The sequence below is a fragment of the Carcharhinus amblyrhynchos genome, chromosome 5 (genome assembly GCF_965287045.1).
Source record: "Carcharhinus amblyrhynchos chromosome 5, sCarAmb.v2.hapA, whole genome shotgun sequence".
Classification (NCBI taxonomy): Eukaryota; Metazoa; Chordata; class Chondrichthyes; order Carcharhiniformes; family Carcharhinidae; genus Carcharhinus; species Carcharhinus amblyrhynchos.
In genome coordinates this window covers 38,569,092-38,595,234 of record NC_137328.1, presented here as the reverse complement: position 1 = coordinate 38,595,234, position 26,143 = coordinate 38,569,092, and the positions used below count along the sequence as shown (strand labels likewise).

At 43.9% G+C, this 26,143-nt stretch overlaps 1 protein-coding gene across 3 annotated transcripts in view; it reads right to left on the bottom strand.

Annotated features, from left to right (window-relative positions):
• The window catches only part of focad (focadhesin), a 218,653-nt gene that overhangs the window by 60,177 nt on the left and 132,333 nt on the right, over positions 1-26,143 (bottom strand). For all 3 annotated transcript variants that reach the window (XM_080188679.1, XM_080188680.1, XM_080188681.1), the window contains exons 24-31: positions 25,484-25,525; positions 21,232-21,340; positions 20,307-20,423; positions 17,988-18,226; positions 13,738-13,827; positions 12,221-12,368; positions 8,966-9,085; positions 3,056-3,178 (exon numbers count right to left, since the gene is read on the bottom strand). In XM_080188679.1, the coding sequence (XP_080044805.1) occupies positions 3,056-3,178; positions 8,966-9,085; positions 12,221-12,368; positions 13,738-13,827; positions 17,988-18,226; positions 20,307-20,423; positions 21,232-21,340; positions 25,484-25,525 (988 nt within the window). The remainder of the gene's footprint in view (positions 1-3,055; positions 3,179-8,965; positions 9,086-12,220; positions 12,369-13,737; positions 13,828-17,987; positions 18,227-20,306; positions 20,424-21,231; positions 21,341-25,483; positions 25,526-26,143) is intronic.

Genomic DNA, 26,143 nt, shown 5'->3' with positions numbered 1-26,143 from the left:
TTTGTTTACGACTGAGAAGATGATTAAAAACCCTCAGAATCCATTTTAATAAGTCTATTCCATTTGAATATATTAATTCAGCCCCTCCAATGCTCAAACTCCTGTTTCTCAATATTCCCACGACAAGCATTTGGAATATTTGGGGCAGCAGGGTGGCAAGCACTGCTGTCTCATAGCGCCAGAGAACTGGATTGATTCCTGGCTTGGGTCACTATCTGTGTGGAGTTTGCACATTCTCCCCGTGGCAGCGTGGGTTTCCTCTGGGTGCTCCAGTTTCCTTCCACAGTCCAAAGATGTGCAAGTTAGGTGAATTGGCTATGCTAAATTTTCCCCTCAGTGTCAGGGGGACTAGCTAGGGTAAATGGGAATAGGGCCTGGGTAAGATTGTGGTTGGTGCAGACTTGATGAACCAAATAGTCTCCTTCTGCAGCGTAGGATTCTGTGTCTAAGTCAAGCATCTCCAACCAGCCCCAACTTGCAACCACTAACCCTCTTCAAAATCCTCAAGAACTCTAAAAGCTATCACGGTTTCTCCCAGGTCCTTCCCTCCCACCCAGCACTCCCACAGATACAGACGCTTTGTTTTAAATTGCTCCCAATGCTCCAGGAATCGCCTGATCATTATTGCTACACCATAATCAGAAGACGGCTCTATTGGATTTGTGTAGCAGCATGCAAAGAATTGAACTAGTTTGAATTAAATCCAGAGTTGCTAACGAACAAGTTTATTTCTTTATAAAAGAGGGGCTTCTTTATATACATAAGCAATGTGTATAAAGTATGATTCTGGCTTGTCACATGTTAAGATACTATAAGATCACAGATGCAGCAGAATGGCATCATTCCCCCAGTGTTCCTATGTCAGCACGATTCAATTAATCCCATTGCCTTGCTCTTTTCTCAAGGGCCTGCAATATTTTTCCCTTCAAGAAGTTATCCAATTGTCTTTTCAAAGGTATTATTTGATCTGCTTACATCAACCTTTCCAGCCTTGTGTTGCAGATCATAACATGGTGTGCAAAATAATTCTTCCCCCATCTTAACTCAAATTCTTTTACTAATTATATCTGTGCTCTCAGGTTACAGCATAGGAACAAGCCCTTGGGTCCACCAAGTCTGTGCTGACACAGATGTCTCTCTAATCAAACATTTTCTTGCCTCTACATGGTCCATATCCCTCTATTCCCTGCTTATTCATGTATCGATCCAGACGCCGCTTGAACGTTGTTACAGGATCCGCTGCCACCACCTCCTCTGGCAGTGTGTTCCAGGCATTCACCATCCTCTATGTGAAAAACTTGCCCCTTACATTTCTTTTAAACTTTCCCCCTCTCACTTTCAACCTATACTCCCAAGTAATTGACCCTTTGACCCTGAGAAAAAGACTCTGACTATCCACTCGATCCAAGCCTATCATAATAGGCTTGCAACTGTACAGGGCACTGGTGAGGCCGCAGCTGGAGTACTGCGTGCAGTTTTGGTCGCCGCACTTGCGCAAGGATATTTTGGCCTTGGAGGGAGTGCAGAGAAGGTTCACGAGGCTGATACCGGAGATGAGGGGGTTGGGCTATGAAGAGAGACTAAATAGACTGGGTCTGTACTCATTGGAGTTTAGAAGGATGAGGGGGGATCTTATAGAGACGTATAAGATAATGAAAGGGATGGATAGGGTAGCGGTAGAGAGATTCTTCCCGCTCAGAAAGGACAGCAGGACTAGAGGGCACAGCCTCAAGATAAAGGGGGGGCAAGTTGAGAACGGAGTTGAGGAGGAACTTCTTCACTCAAAGGGTGGTGAATCTCTGGAATTCTCTGCCCGTTGAAGTGGTGGAGGCTACCTTGCTAAATATATTTAAGTCACGGGTAGATAGGTTTTTGATAGACAAGGGAATTAAGGGTTATAGGGAGAAAGCGGGAAAGTGGAACTGATCCACTTCAGATCAGCCATGATCTTATTGAATGGCGGGGCAGGCTCGAAGGGCTAGATAGCCTACTCCTGCTCCTATTTCTTATGTTCTTATAACCTTGTAAACGTCTGTCAGGTCCCCCCACCATCCTCTGATGCTCCAATGAAACAATCCAAGTTTGTTCAACTTTTCTTCATTCATTATCCATATCCTCCAAACCAGGCAACATCCTGGTAAATCTCTTCTGCACCCTTTCCAATGCATCAAGATCCTTCAATAGTGTGGTGACCAGAACCACAGTACTCCAAATTTAGCCTGACCAATGTCTTATGCAGCTGCAACATGATTTTCCAATTTCTATACTCAATACCTTGACTAATGAAGGCCAGCATGCCATGGGCCTTCTTGACCATCTTGCTCACCTGGGTTGCCATCTTCAGGAAGCTGTAGGTTTGCGTGCCAGGTCCCTCTGACTACTAGTATTTCTAAGGATTCTACCATTTATTGCATATCTTTTTACTGCAATAGGCCATCCCTTTTGGTTACTAGAGATAGTTTCTCCATAATCTTATTTATTTGTCTCATCAAAACCTTTCCTGATTTTGAATACTATCTCCCATTAATCTCTCTGTTCTAGGTAAAACAACAGTAGCTCCTCTAGTCTCTCCACGCAATTGACGTACCATATCCCTGATATCATTGTAGTAAATCTCCTTTGCACTCTCTTAAAGGCTTTGACACCTTTCTTAAAGCGTGAAGTATAGAACTGGGCTCTAACTAGCACTTTACGTTTAGCAAAACTTCCTTGGTTTGTACATTGTGTGCCTTTGCTCACCAAGCCAAGGATCCAGCATGCTTTTATGAATAACCTTCTCAACTTGACCTGCCAACCCTGAAGATTTATGTACATAGGTCTTGCTGTTTCTGCATCCCTTAAAAATTGGTCCTTTTACTTTTCCTTGGTCTTGTTCTTCTTCCAACCAAAATGCACAATTTCATTTGGTAAATTACATGTACATTCTCCTGAGATTTGTAATTATCCTCCTCACAGTTTACTTTTTTAATGCATTGGGGATCCACAAATTTTAAATACAGATAGAACTAGCATCAATTTGTTGAATTGCCGATCTCTTTTATAAGCAGCATCCTACCTCGGCAAGAAGAATCTTCATCCATGCAGGGAGTAGTCGGTTATTCAGGTCTTCAGCCTTGCCGTGTCCACAGGCCGCCAGTCCATGAACCATGTTCCCTAAAGCCATGGCAAAACCTGGAGTCTGAGAATAAAAGAGAATCAAATTTAGACCTTGAATATTCAAAGCAGCACAGTGCAAGGATATGCCCACGAGTGGGTGAGTGTGTCTGAGGATTTGGCCCGGTTAGCAAAAAAGCAGAATTCATGATTCTGTTGAATCACATTCTCTCAGAATCATTATTTTCTATTCTGTGATTAGATTCCTACACTTCCACACAGCTGGTAGTGACCCACTCACATTGCATCTGGTGAACTAAAGGCACATATAATCAACATACATCAACACAGATGTTCTGAATTTCTACAGAGTGATGTTAATGTAAACTATGTCATGGTCCATTGACATAGATTTCCCACACTCTGGATCAAACATGGCAAGGTTTCCAAATATGAAAGCGACAGTCCTACCTCACAGGATCGCAGTCAATGGCTTCTGATTGCTTGTATTGACTGACGCTACTACCTAAATACAAGCATTCATATTCCTGCCAGATTCTCATTTACAGAAGAGGTCAATCTTGTTTTGATCCATTTGGCCAGGCTTTGATCATCTGAGATTGTCAGAGGGGAATTTTAGAGTGGACTTTTCCCCCTTTGATCCAGGATATTTTTCTACGTATTTTTGTTTCCCACAAAAAGAATGACAGAGCTGCATGAGTAGAGGACAGAGATGGGTGGGGGTGGGGGGGAAAGAGTCTTAAGTCACCATAGTGATGGAATAGCTGGTCATTTCCTGCTCATCAAGTGAATACATAGTCGTGAAACAGAAATCTTGTCCTATTCTGTATTTAATCTCAAGCTTTTATTGGAATATTGGTGAGGCTTGGATTTGCAAGTCTGGCATAGCTAGTTCCGCATGGTATTAACAAGATATTTCTTTTCCTTCCTATCAACATGGAAAGCATTAGGAATCAAAGCAGCATCATGATTCATCTGGCCTCCCCACATGGATCCCCACATGGATAATAGTAATTATTACAACTTTATCAAACCACATTTCCTATTGCTTTCACTAGTTGGCTTGCACACTTTCAATTTAATCATTGACATCTCCTGGCATTAACAAATCACAGTTAAATTTATTCGCTGTCATGACAAGTATTCTCTTTGTGGGCACCAACTCAGGAAAGAGAGCTAAAAATGAACTTACTTAATTGTCTATATCATTGGGGGGAATTGTGAACATGAGCAGTAAGTGTGCAGACAAGTGAAGTTAACTCAAATCTTCATTTTTCTTTTAACTCCTTGATGTCCTTAACTTAAATGTACTTCAGCGATCATGTTACCAAGCCGAGAAAAACACCTGACAAATGGTGGGTTTATTGAGAGTCCGAACGATGGTCTGCTGAGCAGTGAACAGAGCAGGGGGGTCCTAATCACGAGTGCGCTGGTTGATTGCAACAAGGACAGAAGTGGGGGCTGCAGCCACTGATGGCAGCAGAGTATAGGAAAAAAAAATCGATCCGGCTTTTTGATTGTTGTCCAGTGACCTTTGCTGGATGTGCACGGATGCGTACGTGCGCATGTGTGCAGGCATGTGTTATGCGCATGTGTGGACGTGTGTGTACGCATGTGCAGACATGTGGGTGCAAGTGCGCCACTGCAGAGTGAACAGGTTCTGTTCAGCTTTTATGCCAATGAACGACGAATGAAAACACATTACCCAGGTCTGTTAATGAAAATAGTCGTATAGTTGGATACCATAGGGCAGTCAGAACCTGTGTTGACTGTGCTGAAGTCTCCACCTAAAGAAAGACCTTTCATTTTTTTCAACAGTGTCCAATTAGATTCTCAGGAAGTCTTGAAATAGTTTCAGAATTATGAATTAAAACATAGAAACTAAGAGCAGGAGTAGGTCATTTGGCCCTTTGAGCCTGCTCTGCCATTCACTATGATCATGGCTGATCCTCTATATCAATACCAGAATCCCTCTTTCTCCACCCTTGGATGCCATTAAAATCTAAAACATTATCTATCTCTTTATTGAGTGTAGTCAGTGAGTTCACAGCTTTCTGTGGTAGAGAATTGCAGAGGCTCACTATCCTTTGAGTAAAGCTTTTCCCCATCTCAGTCCTAAATGGTCTACCCCATATTCTGAGATTATTTCCCCTGCTTCCAAATTCCCCAACCTGTGAAAATGTCCTCCCTGCATTTAGTCTGCCCTGTTGCAATTTAATTACTCTATTAATATTGTGGCAGTGCAGCAAGCCTCAAATGGGTGAGATTAATCTGTTTGTATTTGTGCTATTGGTTTGGGTAGTAATGTCATCCGCTCCTTTTCCTAATTCTGCCAGTAAGAAACATCTGAGTTTAACTGAATAAGCAGATGGATCTTTTGTTTCATGCTTCATCCAATAAATGGGGTCTCAGACAAGGAGATAAGGAGGCACTGAAGTGTGAACCAAGAGTGTGTGCTCAAGACTCAGAATCAAGCTTCTGAGTCAGAATCACACGTCTGAACCAAGCTGAATTAAACATATCCAAAAACCCTTTGGCATATTGCCTGAGAGTCAAGCTGAATAAAATGTATCTTAAAACTCTTTGGCACATAACCTCCAGAGCCAAGGTAAATTAAACATACATAAAAACCCCTTTGGCACATTTACTTGAAAACACATCAACTTTATGTTACCTTATATTAGCAGACTGATCTACATGGAAAATATTCGAGTTGAAATATGCAGTGTCTGCAAGTGGCCCAGTATGGTTTTTTTCTTTAATTTTAACCATTTTTCCCACTAAGAGCGTTTGGGAATAAAAGAGTCGCTCAAGTGCCGGGTTTTAAAACAAGCAGATTTACACAGCTTTAAAAAGGAAAGCCACAGGGTACAAGCGTTTACAGAAACTGTATGAAAGTTTGACAAAGCTACTCTGAGCCAGAACAATCAGGGACAACAGAGGAGTCATTAAGTCCTGCCAGGAGCTAACGACAAACATTCACATCTTAAGGTGATGGAATGCCACCTCTTCCTATGAAGGTTTGGGAGCTAATTTAAAAGAGGAGGCACTGTGCCTGGTTTGATTTGCAGTTCTTTGGACAAGTCCTACCAGAAAAAGAAAGAACGTTAGAAACAAAGTCCCGTGAGGAGAAAATATGGTGAACAAACACTCACAGGTTAGCAATCTGGGTTTTAAGGAATACAAGAACTTTAAGCAGGCTCAGAAACGTTGAAGGGATAGCTGGAAGACACCATGTTGAAGTCAATTAAAGTGACCTCCTGATGTGGGGCAGCTTGTCATGCTCTCTATTTTGTATCAGGACACAGAACAATAATTAAACTAAGTGAATCCTAACTGCCATGCTGCATGTTTACCTGCTGTAAAATAAAACAGTTTAACACTTTGTATGAAGCCTCAACTCACCAAGTCTTTTTTAAATTCATTTACGGGATGTGGGTGTCGCTGATCGGGCCAGCATTTATGTATTCGTCCCTATCTGCCCTCCATTTCAGAATCAATCACATAGCTCCAAATCTGGAGTCACATGTAGGCCAAGCCAGGTAAGGATGGCAGATTTCCTTCCCTGAAGGTCATTAGTGTTCCAGATGGGTTTTTACAACAATCGACAATGGCTCAGTGGATTTTTAATTCATCTGCCGTGGTGAGGTTTGAACCTAGGTCTCCAGAACATTACCCTGGGTCTCTGGATTACCATATGTGAGGGTCATGCATGATCCCTTTAAGGGTTTGATCACATGGTCAGTCCATGATGTCATCAGTACTTTTTATTCAGTCTAGATCTACTCATCATGGACAAAACTGCTACCTAATAAACCTCTTTTGATGTTACTCTCAAATCTCACGTACTATCACTTTCTTTTCTTGATCCTGCTACAAATATAGCAGATACCACTACGCCAACACCTCGCCTTTGCTAGTGTAGTTTTGTAGCAATTGAAGTAGTTCTCAAATATTTGGTTCACGTCACAGTAGTGGGTTATTGATCTAACTTCTATTTTACACCTTGTCGAAATAGTGCTAAGAGTTGACTCCCATGAGAAGGAAGACATTAACTTGTTTTGTGTAAAGAGAGCCACGGGACCAAAACGTTGGGTGGAATTCTCTCAAAAATATTCTATGTGCCGAATTTGTGTAAAAACAAGTAAATCCTGCTGCTTTCTTCAGCGGGACTTTCAAATGACTATCCCATACTCTGTGCACTGCAGGGTGCACTACCGCACATCACGATGAAAAGCCGGGGGCAGGCCCTATTCCTGCTGGAAAAGTCTGCAGATAGCACTGAGCAGGCTACTGCACATGCACTGATTTGTCATTGCCAGATGCTTGCCAGCCCCACAACCCCACATCACTGGCCAATGGGCAGCACCAAGGTGCCCCCTGGCCATTGCCACTTTGCCCCTTGGGCAGTTCTGGAGCCTCAGGCTGACAATGCTCAGTGGGCACTCCCCCTTACTCCCGATCCTCTGGGGAGCCTTTCTTCACTCTAGCGGATTCTGGCTGCCAGCTCCATTCGTGGTGGGCTGTCGTAAACCCCGCTGGAGTGAACCCCTCCTGGCTAAGCAGGCCTGGGGACTTCAGGTCTTCAGAACACAGTTACTTTGGCATGTGCTTACGAGACAAAAATCACCCAAAAATCAACATAAATTGGCACTGCCACTCAGGCAAGCTAGAAAGACAGAAACAAAAACAGAAAATTCTGGAACTACTCAGCAGGTCAGGCAGCATCTGTGGACAGTTAACATGTCAGGTCAATAACGATTGTCTCTCTCCATGGATGCTGCCTGACCCTGCTGCGTATTTTCAGCATTTGCTGTTTTTATTTCAAATTTCAAGCATCTGCAAGATCTTGCCTTTCGATAAGGATAGATGTTGTAGTACATATGTAAATTAAGCTATGCTTGACCATGTTCTCCTAAAGGTGGGATTAAATGCTCTTATAAATCCACTTGAGAATGGACTGTGCTCAGCAAATCCACTCAAACACCAAGGTGCAGCTCCACATAAGGAGTAAGCTTTGTCCCTCACTTTCCTGAGCTTCTCATCAACACCATGCTACCAATCAAAAAATTCCTCTGAGCGGGATTAAAAATGTAACAATACAAAAGAAATAAATTTCACTCACTCCATTCATTCAATTTTGGTGCCATTCACTTTCTATTTTCTCCCCCTGGAGAATTGATGCTGAAATGCTGTTTTTGGTTGATGGAAGGAATGGGGAGAGGAGGATTAGGGTTACAACCCAGTATGTGCATGTCCTAGACCTCTGACTACAACAGCAAGAGACTGGTATTGTCTGAAAGCTTCAGTATCAATATTCGCACTAACTTGATCTTTCTTTACACTTTAGTTCTAACTGTAACACAACATTCTGCACTCTCTCCTTTCCTTCTCTATGAACAGTATGCTTTGTCTGTGTAGGGGCAGTGCAGTGGCACATGGTTAGCACTGCTGCCTCACAACACCAAAGACCTGACTTGGAGTTTGCACATTCTCCCCACGTTTGCAAGGATTCCCTCCGGGTGCTCCGGTTTCCTCCCACAGTCCAAAGGTGTGTGGGTTAGGTTGATTGGCCATGATAAATTGCCCCTTAGTGTGCCAGGATGTGGAGGTTCGAGGGATTAGCGAGGTAAATATGTGGGGTGGGATTGCTGTCGGTATAAACTCAATGGGTCGAATGGCATCCTTCTGCACTGTAGGGATTCTGTGATGATTCTATGATAGCGTATAAGAAACAATACTTTTCACTGTATCCTAATACATGTGACAGTAGTAAATCAAATCAAATATTGTTCAATGAAGTTACATTTCTGAACTTGGGGCATTTCAGCATAGATGACTGATTACCGACCTGTTGACTCTGTTCAGCCAGGGTTCGCAGCTTGCTCATGGTCTCTTCAGCCTCATTTGCTTGTATGATGCCAGCACTGAAAGCAGAAACACTCACGCACGCCACTGAATAAGCCAACACCTGAAAAAGAAGACAATTACGACCATTGCGTTGCTGCTAATTGCCTTGCATCTTAAAGACAATTGTGCGCGACATCAAGAACAGACTGTCAGTATAGTCTATGGATTTGGGGCAGCTTGTTAGCTTAACCTGAGAAAAATTAAAAGGTTACTTGACAAAGGGATGCTCCAGTCTTCCCAATTCCTGTGCCCTCCGCAGCAAATGAAGGAGAGTTTTCACTATTTGTTACAAGTGTGAGGTTTACATGTTTACTGTGCGCTAGGATATTTTATTTGGTTTATAAGATTATCATAGTTTTGAACTGTACTTTTAAACTGAAAGAGTTATGAGACAGAGGGATTAGTGGGGTAAATGCGTGGGGTTACAGGGGAGAGGGCGACGGGTGGGTAGGCAAGGTGGCAGTGACCAGCATTGCTGCCTCGGTGCCAGAGTTCGATTCCGGGCTTGAAGCACTGTCTGTGTGGAGTTTGAACGTTCTCCCCGTGTCTGTGTGCATTTCCTCCAGGTGCTCCAGCTTCCTCCCAGTCTGAAATTAGTTGCAGTGACCCAAACAGGTGCCTGAGTGTGGCGACTAGGGGAATTTCCCAGTAACTTCACTGCAGTGTGAATGTAAGCCTTAGTTGCGACTAATAAATAAACTTTAAGATGCAGACTCCATGGGTCAAATGGCCTCTTTCTGTAGTGTAGAGAATCCGTGATTCTAACCTGGTGTTGTTAAAACACAGGGCTATTTACAGGTCACATAGTGCAAAGGGCATGCGATAGATGGAGCTGAACAATCTCGCAGTCAACAGGTCTAAGTCGTGCATCTAGTCATGAATGGTGGTGGAAAATTAAACAACTCACTGGAGGAAAAGGCTCCACAAATATCCCCAACCTCAACAAAATGGGAGGGCCCAGTACATCAGTGCAAAAGATAAGGCACTTTCAACTATCTTCAGCCAGAAGTGATTGATCCGTCTCGGTCTCCCCCGAAGGCACCGACATCACAGATACTTCAGCCGATTAGATTCACTCCATGTGATATCAAGAAGTAGCTGATTGGACTGGATATTACAAAGGCTTTTGTGCCCATCAAAAATTCAGCCCCAGAGCTGTAAACTGCTGATTCATGTTATTATGACTCCACTATTCCAGTTGAGAATCAGCAGAATTGACAGGATTTCAGTTGTTTTATCACTCTACAGGACAGCTAAGTCTTTAACAATGACAGTCTGATGTAGGAGAACTGCTTACCCACCCTTGTGACCTTAGTGCCATGATTCACATAGAAAGATTTAATGACTTCAGTAGAGCTATTGCTGGGTGCTCTTTAGAGTCATCGTAATGTCAAATTCAAACATCATTCTTCACTTAAAGCCATGGTGGCACAGTGGTTAGCACCACCAGGGATCCAGATTCGATTCCTGGCTCAGGTCACTGTCTGTGTGGAGTTTGCACATTCACCTTGTGTCTGCGTGGGTTTCCTCTGGGTGTTCTGGTTTCCTCCCACAGTCCAAAGGTGTGCAGGTTAGGTTGATTGGCTGTGTTAAATTGACCTTTAGTGTCAGTGGGACTAGCAGGGTAAATACGTGGGATTACAGGGATAGACTGGGATTGTTGTCATTGCAGACTTCATGAGCCAAATAGCCTCCTTCTGTACTGTAGGGATTTTATCATAAGTGCACTTAAGACCCATCTTGAGTCAAAGGTACGTTGTAAAAAAACACTTCAGAGCAAGGGGAGACACTGGCAAAACTCATGCACAATCAATGACCTTAGCCTGTAGTAGGGCCTCAACTGAACATGGATCCTAGCCCTCAACCAAATGCGTGCACCAGTTCTCAACCGAAAATGCCAACAGCCCTCAACCAAACACACCAGCCCTCAACTGAACAAACCAGTACTTATCCAAACGTGCCAGAAATATGAACAGCGAGTCTCCCAAAAGTGCTGAATTGGCAGGAAAACTGTTTTAGATCAGGGCTGTTTTCTCAGTTCAACTTCTGACCTGAACCTTCCCACTCTGTGCACTGCGAGGTCACAATCATGAATCTGATTAAAAGCTTGGGGGGGTGGGGCCTATTCACGCTGGAGTCTGACAGTTCTGGAACTCCCCGATCGCTGGCCAGCTCGGAACCCCTGGAGTGCTGCCCCTCCAGCCCCCACGTCCTGATTGTAGCCTCCACAACAATTCCCGGGCCAGCCCAGACATCTCCCCCCCCACAGAGCATCCCAATGTACTGCCCCCCCTCCCCCAAAATGGCAAATCCCCCCACCCACCTCACCCCCCTTCCCCCCCCCACCAAGGGCAGACACCCACCCCAACTGGGAGGCAGGCCTGACCCCAGCAAACCAGCCCTCTCTCCCCCCAGCCCGCCCCAATCGCTGCCCTCCCTTCATCCCAGACCGATCTCAATGCAGAGTGACAGCGGGACCCACTCATCCTCACCAACTGCCCATATGCCCCACCCACAATAGGTCCCACTCCTTGGCATTGCCCCCTGGGCATAGGCACTTTACCCTTGGGCAGTGCCAGATGGCACAGGCTGGCACTGCCAGGGTGCCCATGGGGCACCGCCCCCCTGCCGCCTGACCCCTTCGGGACACCTGATTGTCCTCCCCTTCATTCCGGAGCGGCCTCCCGCTAGTTCTTCGAACATGGGGAGCTAGTCTGAACCCTGCTGGAATGAAGTATTCCCAGCGGGGTGGGAGATTCAATCGGGACTGGTAAGTTCCCAATAATTACATTGAAAATATATTTAAAACAGATTTAAATTACTTACCTGCCTTCCTGCTGATTTCCAGCATGGTCTGACCAGGCAACTGCTTGCCGGCTCTGGGAGATGTGCATGCGTTCCCAGAGCACGCGCAAATCCGGGAACAAGGCCGGCAACGCGCATCTCCCACCCCGACCTGCCAGAAACGTTGCAGGTTGGGATGGGAGAATCACAGCCATGGCTTCTGGCAGGGAAAGAGACAGACTGCTGGCGGAATCCAGCTCCATCTTGGGCCTGACCAGGATTGTGGGTCTGCGCGTAGTTACTACTTGTCCGATTTAGTTGCTTCAGTTCAGTTGCAACACTGATAAAATGTGTAAGATTCAAACCATTCTTTGTTCACCGTGTAAGCATGATCTTTCCTGAAGCAGCCTACCTCTTGCAATACCCTGCTCTGACTCACACTTTCATCCAAGCTGCTACAAAGTTTATCCAGGGTGACAGAGACGTGCACACGGGACTCGGTTTGGTTGCTTTGGCTCATTAGGGACAGAACCAGCCCCACTCCCAGGATGCATCCTGTGCTGCAAAAATAAAAAAAAACAACATGCATCATGAGAATCCTCAGTGGAGCCCGAGAGACTGTTTATTCTCCATCCTCCGCCTGGCTGACATTGGTAATTCCACAGTTACACAGTAGAGTGAAACAAAACCCACTACTGACAGGCTAGAAAATTAATTGTTGTCTTTGATCTATCCATTCACATAATATTGCATTGGCAAGTAGTCACTTGAAATTCTGGTCCCAAAAGAGATGATGATTAAGTAATTTTACACAAATGTTTCACTGCGAAACATTGCTGTACATTGGAGGTGGAGGAGCAGTGGAGCAGAATGTACACTCCTGGGTCTCATTAGAGAGGGCAAGGAGTAACTATTCTGCTTTCAGGCTGATGAATCCCTGTAAACAACGTACTGCACGTCAGCACTAAGTGTTTTGAGTTGGGCGAAAAGGGACCAACAGGTGAAAAGGCGAATATTTTGGAAAACAAACTGAGGTCCACGTTCTGAAGTGTAAAGCTCCATGGGTTTCAAACCGCTTTTGCTGAACTGATGATGTGGCAGTAACGCTCCCGTTAAAATCTCCAATCCAGGCTGTTAGGCAAGAGTTTGGAATCTCTTAATAAGCACTAAGAGCTAAATCTGCAGCACTGCCTCAGCTACCATTTCATCTGCAACGGAGTGATGGTGGCAACAAATTGCCCCCGGGCTTGAAGTAAAAGGCCAATCAATAGAGGGGGAGGGTGGGGTGGGAGCAGATTGTTCCAGTTGTGTTGCTAATTCACCACCTGATTTTCACCTTCCTAATGCTGGTCCAACAGCAGCAGGTATGAGGGCGATGGGAAAGTCTGACCTCTCATCCCTGAGCTTGGCCTGACCTCAGTGATAGTCGGACTACTCAGTGCTGCGATCCATAAGTCATGTCGGAACATGGTCTTTCAAATTATATTCTCAAACATTAAAATATCTATTCGCTGGATAAGTGACATTGCCGGAAATGGTTCTGTTCTGCACCAGCCAAGTTAAACGGCCACTCGAGTACAGAAAATCCAGGTAAACACAAGGTGATAATTCAGTATCACCAGCAACAAAAAAGTTTCCGATAAATACCACTCGTCAGAGGTAAGATTGTGCAGCAAGATTATCACCGAATAAAACACTTTCCACTTTATAAAACTGGGGAATAAATTTTTTATTCACATCAGGGGCTTATTTGTTACCTGCATCACATGGTTTGCAATGGTGGTTTCCACATCTATACATTCAGGAAACTCAATGTGCTGAATGTAGCTTGTAAATAACTGATTTGTCTAGCCGACAAGATCATTATTATTTACTGATTCTAAAACTATTCCTTCAAGGTAAACTAGCAGAAAGAGAATCAAACCGCACTTGTATTCCAGTGTAGGATCAAAGCAGCATTGCTCCAGAGCATCGAGAGACTTCATGAGCAGCAAGTTCATTTTCTGCCCCGAGACATCACTGCCAAACAGATAATAGAAGATGTCAAATTTACATATGCTCCAAATTTACTCATGCTCCAAAACTGATCTTGTATATTCTGCAAATTCAAGCATGAAACAGTTGAAAATAATGCATGCTGCGCTCGAGAACCTCAAATGGGCCGATATAAATTTTGACAAAGCAGAAAGGGATTTTAAATGGCTGCTCTTACATACATCACTTAATGACACACAAAATTCCCACACATTCATGCATTACTGAATATTTTGCCCGCAATACCCCCACAGGGGAGAATCCATTACAGAAATGTGGTGTGTTTAAGATGTTAATTTCCTGCTGATTTTCAAAACGACAATTTTGAAGATTTATTTCATCTGCATTTTCCCAGTTTCCAGAACAGTCACATGTTTTTGATCTTCAGTTTTGGTGTGCTTTAAGCAAAGAATGATGTTTGAATTTGAAATTACAATGACTTCAAAGAGTGCCCAGTAATAATTCCGCTGAAGTTATTAAATCTTTCTACATGAATTGTGGCACTAAAGTCACACGGGAGGGTAAGCAGTTCTCATTCCTACATCAGACTGTCATTGGTAAAGACTTAACTGTCCTTTAGAGTGATGAAACATCTAATATCCTGTCAATTCTCCTGATTCTCAACTGGAATTCTGCAGTCGTAATAACAGGTACATCCCTCCCTTAAACCAAACCAAGGGTATGGGGCTCGAGTTAATATTTCCGTGTTTTCACAATTGTGGTTGTGGGTTTCGCTGGCGAGGCCAACATTTATTGCCCATCCCTAATTGCCCTTGAGAAGGTGGTGGTGAGCTGCCTTCTTGAACTGCTATAGTCCATGTGGTGTAGGTGTATCCACAGTGCTGTAAGGGAGAGCGCACCAGGGATTTGACCCAGCGACAATGAGGAATAGGGATATATTTCCAAGTCAGATGACTTGGCGGGGAACGTCCAGGTGATGGTTCTCCCGGTATCTGCTGCCCTTGACAATCTAGATGCTGTAAAAAGTCTGACAACACCAGGTTTAAGTCCAACCGATTTATTTGATAGTAAACTCACTGGCTTTCGAGGTTTCCCTCTTCTTCAGGTGAATGGAGAGTTCTGGCCTCAGACAGAGCATATAAAGCACAGACAGTCTACAGATTACTGATTAGAATGCGAATCTTTACACCTAACCTGCTGTTCAAGTCCTAAAGTGGCCGACAATGTGAGTGGAAGGAGCACTGATCACAGGTTACAGAGACGTGTATTGTCTCCAGACAGTACAGTAAGTGCGGTTTTGCAAACCCAGGCAAGTCACGGGGGTTAACTGTAACTGTAACTTATTATCTGCAACCCCCGTGACTTGCCTGGGTTTGCAAAACCTCACTTACTGTACTGTCTGGAGACAATACACATCTCTTTAACCTGTGATCAGTGCTCCTTTCACTCACATTGTCGGCCACTTTAGGACTTGAACAGGTTAGGCGTAAAGATTCACATTCCAATCAGTAATCTGTAGATTGTCTGTGCTTTATATGCTCTGTCTGAGGCCAGAACTCTCCATTCACCTGAAGAAGAGGGAAACCTCGAAAGCCAGTGAGTTTATCATCAAATAAATCAGTTGGGCTGAAACCTGGTGTTGTCAGACTTTTTATTGTGTTTACCCCAGTCCAACACTGGCATATCCATGACATGTAGATGCTCACAGTCATTGGTCCAGAAAGTGCTGCTTAAGGAGCCTTTGTGAGTTCCTGCAGTGGTCCTTGTAGATGGTGCACATAGCTGTTTGTTGGTGACGGAGGGAATGTATGTTTATGGAAGGGCTACCAATCAAGCAAACTGCTTTGGCCTGGATGGTGTCACGCTCCTTGAGCGTTGTTGGAGTTGCACTCATCCTGGCAAGTTACATTCCTGACTCCGGACTTATAAATGATAGAGAAGCTTTGTGAAATAAGGAGCTTAGTTAGTCGCCTCAGAATTCCCAGCCTTTCACCTGCTCTGGTAGCCACAGTATTTATGTAGCTGATCCAGTTCAGTTTCTGGTCAAAGGCAACCTCCAGGTTGTTGATAAGTGGTGGATGCAGCAATGGTAATGCCATGAATGTCAATGTTTAGATTCTCTCTTGTTGGAGATGGTCATTGCTTGGAATTTGTATGGCAAATGTTACTTGTCATTTGTCAGCCCGAGCCTAGATATTATCTAGGTCCTGCTGCATTTGGACATGGGCTGCTCCAGTATCTAAGGAGTCGTCAATGGTGTTGAAGATTATGTGGTCATCAGTGAACATCCCCACTTCTGACCTTATGACGGAAGGAAGGTCATTGATGAAGCAGCTGAAGATGATTGGGCCTAGGACACTACGCTGAGGCTCCTCACAGCGCCAGGGACCTAGGTTCGGTTCCAGCTTTGGATGGCTGTGTGGAGTTTGCACGTTGTCCCCGTGTCTCTGTGGGTTTTCTCCAGGTGCTCTGGTTTCTTCCCACAGTCCAAGGATGTGCAGGTTAGGTGGATTCGCCATGCTAAACTGCCCCTCAGTGTCCCAAGATGTGTAAGTTAGGGTGATTAGCAGGGTAAATGTGTGGAATTATGGGGATGGGTAAGATGCGCTGTTGAAGAGTTGGTGCAGACTTGATGGGCCGAATGGCCTCCTTCTGCAATGTGAGGATTCTATTCTGTAGATTCTAGCTCCTGTTGTAATGTCCTGGAACGGAGATGATCGACCTCCAACCACCACAACCATTTTTCTTTGTGCCAGGTATGACTCCATCCAGTGGAGAGATTTTCCCTGTTGTTACTGATCTCAATTTTGCTAGAGCTCTTTGATGCCATTCTCGGTCAAATACTGCCTTGATGTCAATGCCAGCCACACACTCACACTGACTCTGGCATTCAACTCTTATGTCTATGTTTGAACCAAGGTTGTGATGAGGTCAGGTGTGGAACGTCCCTGGTGTAACCCAAAGTGAGCGTGTTATTGCTATGTAAGGGCTGCTTGATAGCACTGTCAATGACCTCTATCATCACTTTACTGATGGGACAGTAATTGGCCAGATTGGATTTGACCTGCTCTTGGTGTACAGGACATACCTGGGAAATTTTTCACCTTGCCGGTAGATGTCAGTATTGTCATACATAGCAAGATCTCCCTCTTTGGTTCCATTTCCATTTTTATCTGCATACACCTGTCAATTTGAATCTTTTCCATGTTAAAGGTATCATATAAATGCAAGGTGAAAGGACTGCCTTAGTTCACAGTAGTTTTTTATTGCACTTTACAAGATGCACTGCAGAAACTCATCGAGTCTTCTTGGATAGCACATTCCAAACCCACAACCACTACCATCAGTCAAGGGCAGCAGATGCTTGGGAACACTACGACCTGAAATTTCCCTTCCAAGCCACAAACCAGCTTGACCTGGAACCATATTTCCATCCCTTCTAGTGTTCTAGTGGTATTATTGCTAGACTATTAATCCAGAAACTCAGCTAATGTTCTGGGGACTCGGGTTCGAATCCTGCCATGTCAGATGGTGGGATTTGAATTCAATAAATAGTATCTGGAATTAAGAATCTACTGATGATCATGAAACGATTGTCAGAAAAACCTATCTGGTTCACCAATGTCCTTTAGGAAAGGAAATCTGCCGTCCTTACCTGGCCTGGCCTACATGCGACTCCAGACCAACAGCAATGTGGTTGACTCTCAACTGCCCTCTGGACAAGGACAACCAAGGAAGAGCAATAAATGCAATTTAATGAAGCTAGTGATACCCATGTCCCATGAATGAATAAAAAAAACCCCTGAAACTCCACTACTAACACACTGTGGATGTCCTTACACCAAATGGACTGCGGTGGTTCAAGAAGGCACGTTGCTACCATCTTATCAAGAGCAATTAGGAATGGGTAATGTTCCTATGTTCAAATCCCATGAATGATGGCCCATTTAAAATAAGGAACCAAGTAGAATATCCAAAGAGGCACGCTGCTACTCACCTGTGGATAGATTTGAACAGACCAATATAGCCTGTTAATAGACCATTATATGAACCATATAGAAAGGCATCTGCATTTACAATCAGTCTTATTGCAAATCAAAACTCTTGCCCAGTACTGTCAAGCTGTGGAACATTGCATGTTCTCGTGAATGTTTGAAAGGCGAATATATTTCTTCAATAGTTACCTCATTCGTTCCTCATATAAACGGGACAGGAACATTCCCGTGGCCAATCCCATGTGAAACTGAACAGCTTGGGAAGGATCAGCATTCGGTTTTCCTGGTAAACCTGCAACAAGAATGCTGAGGACCTCCTCGATGCTTTCTCTGCGTGATGTGATGAAGACAGGTACAAGAAGCGTCAATGCAGTAGCAGCGCAGGAACGAGCAATGGCACTGGCTGTGTTCTCGCCAGAGTAGGATTTCTGTGAAAGTCATCACTCAATATTAGTGACTCACACATTGAAGACTGGTCCCTCCAATAAATGACTGAGCTCCTCTTCTTTGTCTAGGCAACAATTTCCATCTGATTATGTCTCTCTGCACAATCTTTTCTACATTAAAGGAATTATACAAATGAAAGTTGTTGTAAAGGTATCATTGCAGTCATCCTCTGAACTCTGAATCAAAGACGTTTATAGGACAGAAGGAGACTAATGTAGGATCCTGATCTCTCCCCTTAACCAAACATTAGTATTTGTGACATTACTTCTCCAGCCTAACGTTATATGGAACATCTTTCAACATTTAATGAAGAAAAGAGTCAAGCAGCAAGATCGCTGCTGAAAAGGAGATGCACAGAAGTGGCCATGACCCCACAAATGACACAAAATCCATCCATTTAGCTCAGTTCACAGCACTTTTACACCACTGAGTCAAAACTTGAGGTGTGGGCTGGCACTTCAGTGTAGTCCTAAAGAAGGGTTGTATTATCAGAGGTGGGGTCTTTTGAATAAGAGCTTAAACCATTGACTACAATCCCACCCAGGCTCTATCCCCATAACCCCATGCATTTACATTAGCTAGTCCCCCTGACACTTAAGGGGCAATTTAGCATGGCCAAACCACCTAACCTGCACATCTTTGGACCGTGGGAAGAAACTAGAGCACCTGAAGGAAACCAATGCAGACACGAGGAGAATGTGCCAACTCCACACAAACACTGACCCAAGCCGGGAATCAAGCTTATGAAAGAAGGAACATGTTAGAAAAGGAATACTCCTAATTGTACGTTTGATGGGAATAATGAGTTTTTGTACAATAAGTCTCATTTCTAAGCATATGGGGTGGGGGGGGGGGGGGGGCGGTGGGTCTTGTGTAATCATATGCAGCCCACTCATTGCTTTCATCATATGTATCAGGTCCCAGCTTCAATTGCATGGATACACCAATAATCCAAGAACCTGAATTGTTTTCTTCTAAACTGCTCAGGTACTCTAATCGGATTTAGAATCATACAAACCTGCAGTGCAGAAGGAGGCCATTGAGCCTGCACTGATTACAATCCCACCAAGACCCTATCCCCATAACCCCATGCATTTACCAAGACACGGAAGGGCAATTTAGCATGGCCAATCCTCCTAACCCACATATCTTTGGACTGTGGGAGGAAACCGGCGCACCCGGAGGGAACCCATGCAGAAATGGGAAGAATGTGCCAATTCCACACAGACAGTGACCCAAGCCAAAAATTGAATCCGAGTCCCTGGCACTGTGAGGCAGCAGTGCTAACCAATGTGCCACCGTGCCGCCTGATTTAATGGAACAGCTACTAGTTCTTTAACAATGGTGATGTGGTACTTTGCAGCTGAATGTGTGTGAATACAGGAAATGTACATTCAAACATATGAAACAAGAACAGTAGACCATTCGGCCCCTTCAGCATGTTCTAACACTGTTCAACAAGGTCATGGTTGAACTCGTTGTGTTGAGTTCTCATCCACCACGCGAAAACCTTTAATTCCCTTGCCCAAAAAGAATCTATCTACATCTGTCTTAAAAATATACAGTGAGCTTGCTTCCACACCCTTCTGAGGCAGCGCGTTTCAAAACTGCACATAGCTCAGACAGAATAAAATTCTCATCTCTGTCCTAAGTGAGCGACCCCAAATTTGGAAACATGCCCCCTCGTTCTGGGATCAATACAAGAAGAAACATGTTGGAGAAGGAATTCTCCTGATTGCATGGCGGGACAGACTTGATGGGCCAAATGGTCTAATTCTGCTCCCATATCATATAGTCTTATGATTACATGTTGTAAATATATTGTAGTGTTAAACTATGTGCTTTCACAATAACGGATCTCATTTTAGACAGGACTGGTTCTTAAATTAATAATTTCAAGAGGTCAGATTTTGCCCTTTTGCCTTCTGCTCACTGATGTAATTGAACTTGCATTATTTTGCTACAAAATGCTCAAACATGTAATAAAAATATTGCACAGCCCTGTCCGTGTTTCCGTGCTTTTGCAAATGCTTTATTGTCAGTTTCAGAAATGGAACTTACATGTTGGAACCATGGGAAGATCCGTCCCTTTGGACGATAGTGACTGTCAACAATGCTCAGCAGCGTCTCCACCACCATCGATATCCAATGCTCTGTTGGTAAAATATCAGCCCCAATCTGCAGAGATAACAATGAGAGTGTAACCAGTGGACAAGAATAAAGCACAACATCCCATTCTCTTGTCCTATTTCTTCGCATCTTTCTGACTGGATCAGTTGAGCTCAGGACAGCATGTCTACCAGTTTGAGAAAACATTTTTAAACACAAGACATTTTTCCAAGGTTTCATGTGTAATTACGAGCACATTATGCTTTATCAGAACAGTTTTAGTGTGGACTGATTTGAAGAAACAGGATTTGTACTGCACTACAGCTAGCACTCTCAATGCAGTTTTACTCAATCCTGTCTCACTACTTTTTTTTTGTTCATGGGGTGTAGGCATTGTTGGCTGGGCTATCCTTTACTGCCCATTCTTGAGTGCATTGAAGAGTCAACCACATTGCTGTGGCTCTGGAGTCACATATAGGCCAGACCGAGTAAGGACAGCAGATTCACTTCCTAAGGGGCATTAGTGAGCCAGATGGATTATTTTTAAACAACAAACACAATGGTTTCATGGTCATCATTAAACACTCAATTTTATTGAATTCAAATTTCACCATCTGCTACAGTGGGATTTGAATCCGAGTCCCCAAAGCAGTACCTGGGTCTGGATTATTAATCCACTGATAATACCACTGCAGCATGAAGGCCCATGATCACATATGCTGAATGCAGAAAACTTATTAGGATTTAGGAGGCATGAAAGGGTCACGTGCTCATTTTTTGCCGCAAAACACTGGCCTAAACTATTCCAAGAGACTGACAGCTGGCACGTGTGGAAGAAAATGAGAAGTTAACAAAGTAAACCATGGCATGAACCTACTTCAGGTGCATCATTAGTTTCTGATGGCAGGCTGTTCTCATATTTGGCCACTGTCACAGCAAGTCCAGTCAAGGCGAGGATGGAATTTCCCTGCACAACAGGGCTGTCCCTATTAACCAAACAGAAGATCAACAGGAAATGCACAATTCTGGTTTTTTAAAGCTGCTACTATCATATAGCAACAAAAATACTAAGTGCAAAAACCATCACAGTCATCGTGAAACAACAAATTGATTCCCACTTGTGAAAAACACACTGGGGGCCTTGTGCCACACCTTGTTAGCACATTATTCTTTCACCTCATCTCGTATTCAGCCACACAATAAGGACTGACAGCATCTTATCTGCTCAAGCTCCCAGGCCCCAATGTGAACTAAAAGCAGATTGTTTACAATTAAATCGCCAGTGGTTATGAGCCCACTAAACAGAAGGTTCTGCTATTCAAATATTCAGAGAGCATAGGAATGGCAAGGAAATGGTTTTAGAACCCTACAATGCACAAACAGGCAATTTGAACCATCGAGTCTCCACCAACCACAATCCCACCCAGGGTCTATCCCCACAACCCCATGTATTTGCCCTAGCTAATCCCCCTGACACTAAGGGGCAATTTAGCATGGACAAAAACAGGTGCATCAGGTCAACTGGTCATGCTAAATTGCCCCTTAATATCTCGGGATGTGTGCATTAGAGGGATCAGCCAGGCAAATGTGTGGGAATGGGGCCTGGGATGGGATTCTTGATGCTGCAGACTTGATGCGCCAAATGGCCTTCTTCTGCACTGTAGGGTTTCTATGATTTCAATCCATGTAACCCACACATCTTTGGGCTGTGGAAAGAAACTCACACAGACACAGGGAGAACATGCAAATTCCACATAGACAGTGACCCAAACCAGGAATCGAATCCGGGCCCCTAGTGCTGTGAGGCAGAGGTGTTAACTACAGTGCTGCCGTGCTGCCATTACCTTGGCAGGGACGAAGGTAAGATCATTGTTCAGATAAAGCAGATGAAGCCATCTGTACCTCAGTCCATAAGATAACTGAACCAGGCCTGTTGATATTAACGAGAATTACTCCAGGTAGAATTTCACACATTTAGTCATCCACTCGCATATGGGAGGGAATTTTATTTAATTTGTTCGTGAGATGTGGGTATCACTGGTAATCATTAATTGTCCGAGAGAAGGTGCTGGTACACCTTTTTGAACTGTTGTATTTGTGGAGCTTCCCATTCGTGATGGGCCACCATTCATGATTGAATGCGTCATTGGATTCATCATCGTGATCCAGCGAAGAAGGTTATCTAGGATTAAAATCGGACCTTGATCAATTGGGCCAGTGGGCTGACTAATAGCAGATGGAGTTTAATTTAGGTAAGTGTGGAGTAGTGTATTTGGTCGATTGAACCAGGGCAGGACTTAATCAGTTAGGGTGCTGGGGAGAGTTATAGAACAAAGAGATCTAGGAGTACATGTTCATAACTCCTTGAAAGTGGAGTCACAGGTGGACAGAGTGGTGAAGAAGGCATTCATCTTGCTTGGTTTAATTGATCAGAACATTGAATACGTCTTGTTGAAGTTGTATAAGACATTGGTAAAGCCACACTTGGAATACAGTGTACCGTTCTGATCACCCTATTACAGAAAGGATATTATTAAATTAGAAAGGGTGCAGAAAAGATTTACTAGGATGCTACTGGGATTTGATAGCTTGAGTTATAAGGAGAGGCTGGATAGACTGGGACGTTTTGCTCAGGAACGTGAGAGGCTTAGGAGTGATCTTATAGAGGTCTATAAAATAATGAGGGGCATAGATCAGCTAGATAGTCAATATCTTTTCCCAAAGGTAAAGGAGTCTAAAACTCGAGGGCATAGGGTTTAAGGTGAGAGGGGAAAGATACAAAAAGGTCCAAAGGAGCAATTTTTTCACACAGAGGTGGTGAGACTCTGGAACAAGCTGCCAGAGGTAGGAGTGGAGGCAGGTACAACTTTGTCTTTGAAAAAGTGTTTAGACAGTTACACGAGTAAGATGGGTATAGAGGGATATGGGCTAAACACGGGCAATTGGGACTAGCTTAGGGGTTAAAAAATGGGCAGCATAGACAAGTTGGGCCAAGGGGCTTGTTTCCATGCTGTAAACCTCTATGACTCATTAGGTGTGGGATTGCTTAGGTCTGTTTATTTCATGCTATTTCCACTGTTTGACATTCAAGTAGTTCTGTGCTGTCGTCTCACCAGGTTGCGACCTCATTTTTATGCAAGTCTGGTGTTGTTGCTGGCATGCCCTCCTGTATTCTCCATTGAGCCAGCCTTCACCATGGAATCAGAATTCTACAGTGCAGAAGGAGGCCATTCGGTCCATCAAGTCCGCACCGACCACAATCCCACCCAGGCCCTATCCCCATAACTCCAAGCATTTGCCTTAGCTACTCCCCCAACACTCAGGCGCAATTTAGCATGGCTAATTCACCTAACCCACACATCTTCGGAGTATGGGAGGAAACTGAAGCACCTAGAGGAAACCCACGCAGACACAGGGAGAATGTATAAACTCCACACAGACTGTGACCCAAGCCAGGAATCAAACCCAGGTCACTGGTACTGTGAGGCAGCAGTGCTAATCACTGTGTCACTGTGCCACCCTTGATGGTAATGGTAGAGTGGGGGATATGTGGGCCATGAGATTATAGATTGGGGTTGTACACAACTCTGCTGCTGCTGCTGATGAACCTTGGTGCCTCGTGGATGACTTTTTTCTTTAGTTACTAAATCTTTTCATAATCTATCATGCCTGCCACACAACATAATGGAGGGTATCGTCATTGTGAAAATGGAACCTTTTCTCCACAAGGACTGTGCAGTGGTCATTCCTACCAATACTGTCATGGAACTATGTATCTTTCCTGTCTTGTTGGTTCCCTCACAGCCTGCTGCAGACCCAGTCTCAGAGCTATGCTCCTTTAGGACTCAGGAAGAAGTCTCACAATACCAGGTTAAAGTCCAACAGGTTTATTTGGTAGCATAAGCCACATGCATTTGGAACACTGCATATAAAGACACAAACTCAATTTACAAAATAATGGTTGGAATGTGAGTCTTTACAGGTAATCAAGTCTTAATGGTACAGATAATGTGAGTGGAGAGGATCATTATTTTGTAAAATGAGTTTGTGTCTTTATATGCCCTGTTTGTGAACAGAACTCCCACTCACCTGATAAAGGGGCAGCCCTCCAAAAGCTTGTGGCTTATGCTACCAAATAAGAGAGTTCTTACTGTGCTTACCCCAGTCCAACGCTGACATCTCCACATCATGACCTTTAGGACTCACCCAGCTTTGGTCAGTAGAGGTGCTGCCAAGCTATTCTTGTTGGTGGACATTGAAGCCACCCATCCAGAGTATATTCTGAGCCCTTGCCACCCTTGATGCTTCCTCCAAGTGATATTCAACATGGAGGTACACTGATTCATCATCTCAGGGTGAAGACAGTAGGTAGCAACCAGCAGGAGGTTTCCTTGTTTATATTTGGCCTGACACTATGAAACTTCACGGAGTCCAAAACTGATACTGAAGACTCCCAGGGCAACTACCTCCTTACTGTACACCATTGTGCCACATGCTCTAGTGGGCCTAACCTGTTGGTGGAACAGGACATTAACAGAGATGGTGTTGGCGAATCATTACAGTGCACAAATAGCCGTTCAACTCATTGAGTCTGCATCGATTTTCTGAAAGAACTTCCATTACAGGCCTTCACCTTCACCCTACTCCTGTACCCACATGCATTTAACATGGCTAACACTAGACTGCTGTCTACCCATAACTAACAGTTTAGATATTCCTAACTTTCAATATACCAATATTCTTCAGTGATTATTTAATCAAAACATGCCCCAGTTAACTTGAATTTCCAAATCTGCATATTAATTACATCCTGCTGTCAGGATCACTATATTTCTCAAGCCTCCTGCCACACTAAGAGCCCCCAACTATTTAAAACAAACAGCAACAAAAACTAAAAGTTCAAGCATGCAAATCAGATGCTGAGAATGAGTATTTAATTTAAAAAAATTCCTGATAACCTTTTATTTTGGAAAGGGGGTTTCCTTGGCAGCATGCCGTCTTTATAGAATTATGTGGTTCACAAGTAATGGAGTGCTCAGTGCAAAAGGGATTTACATTCAGAGATATGCAAAAGAGCACAGTAATCCATTAGGGCACAGCAGTGGCTAAATAACACAAGCATCACTTACTTTGAAGCTGATTTAACTACATCAGTCAGCAGGTCCCTGACCCTGTTGAAGAGAAGCAACAGGGTTAAGGTAATTTATATGCATTAACCAGGTGGTTACTTCTTGAACTGTCAAATATAACATGGAAATGATCTGTTCTTTCTTTTCACAACAACACTACGTATGCCGCTCTATTAAGCTGATTTTGGGGTGGTGGTGATCTTCAAAAGCAGCGGGAGTCCTGATTTCTCACATGCTAGCATTTGAAAACATCTTATTTGGTGGCGTGTCTTCTCATGTTTTACACTTAGAGACCAAACAGCACAAAAACAAGTGCTCACTGGAGTCTCTTAAAATTGTTGAGTATGACAGCCATGAAATCTTTTGAAAAGACCTAAGATAAAGGACATGGCTGACTACCAAATGGTCCCGCGTGTTTAACAATTCATAGTCAACATAAATGTTATAATTTGGACGATGGGACCCTCAGAACTAATCCCCCCTCACACCAAACAGCATTTGCTTGTCGTCGGCTTGTTCCAAAAGATGTAAAGAATTTATTGGAATAGGTTTGAGGAACATAACTTCTGGGAAATTCTACAACAAATCAAATTGTGATGCAAATATCAGGAAGCAGACGGGTATTACGGGTGTTTAATACTCAAAACAAAGGTGGGCTTT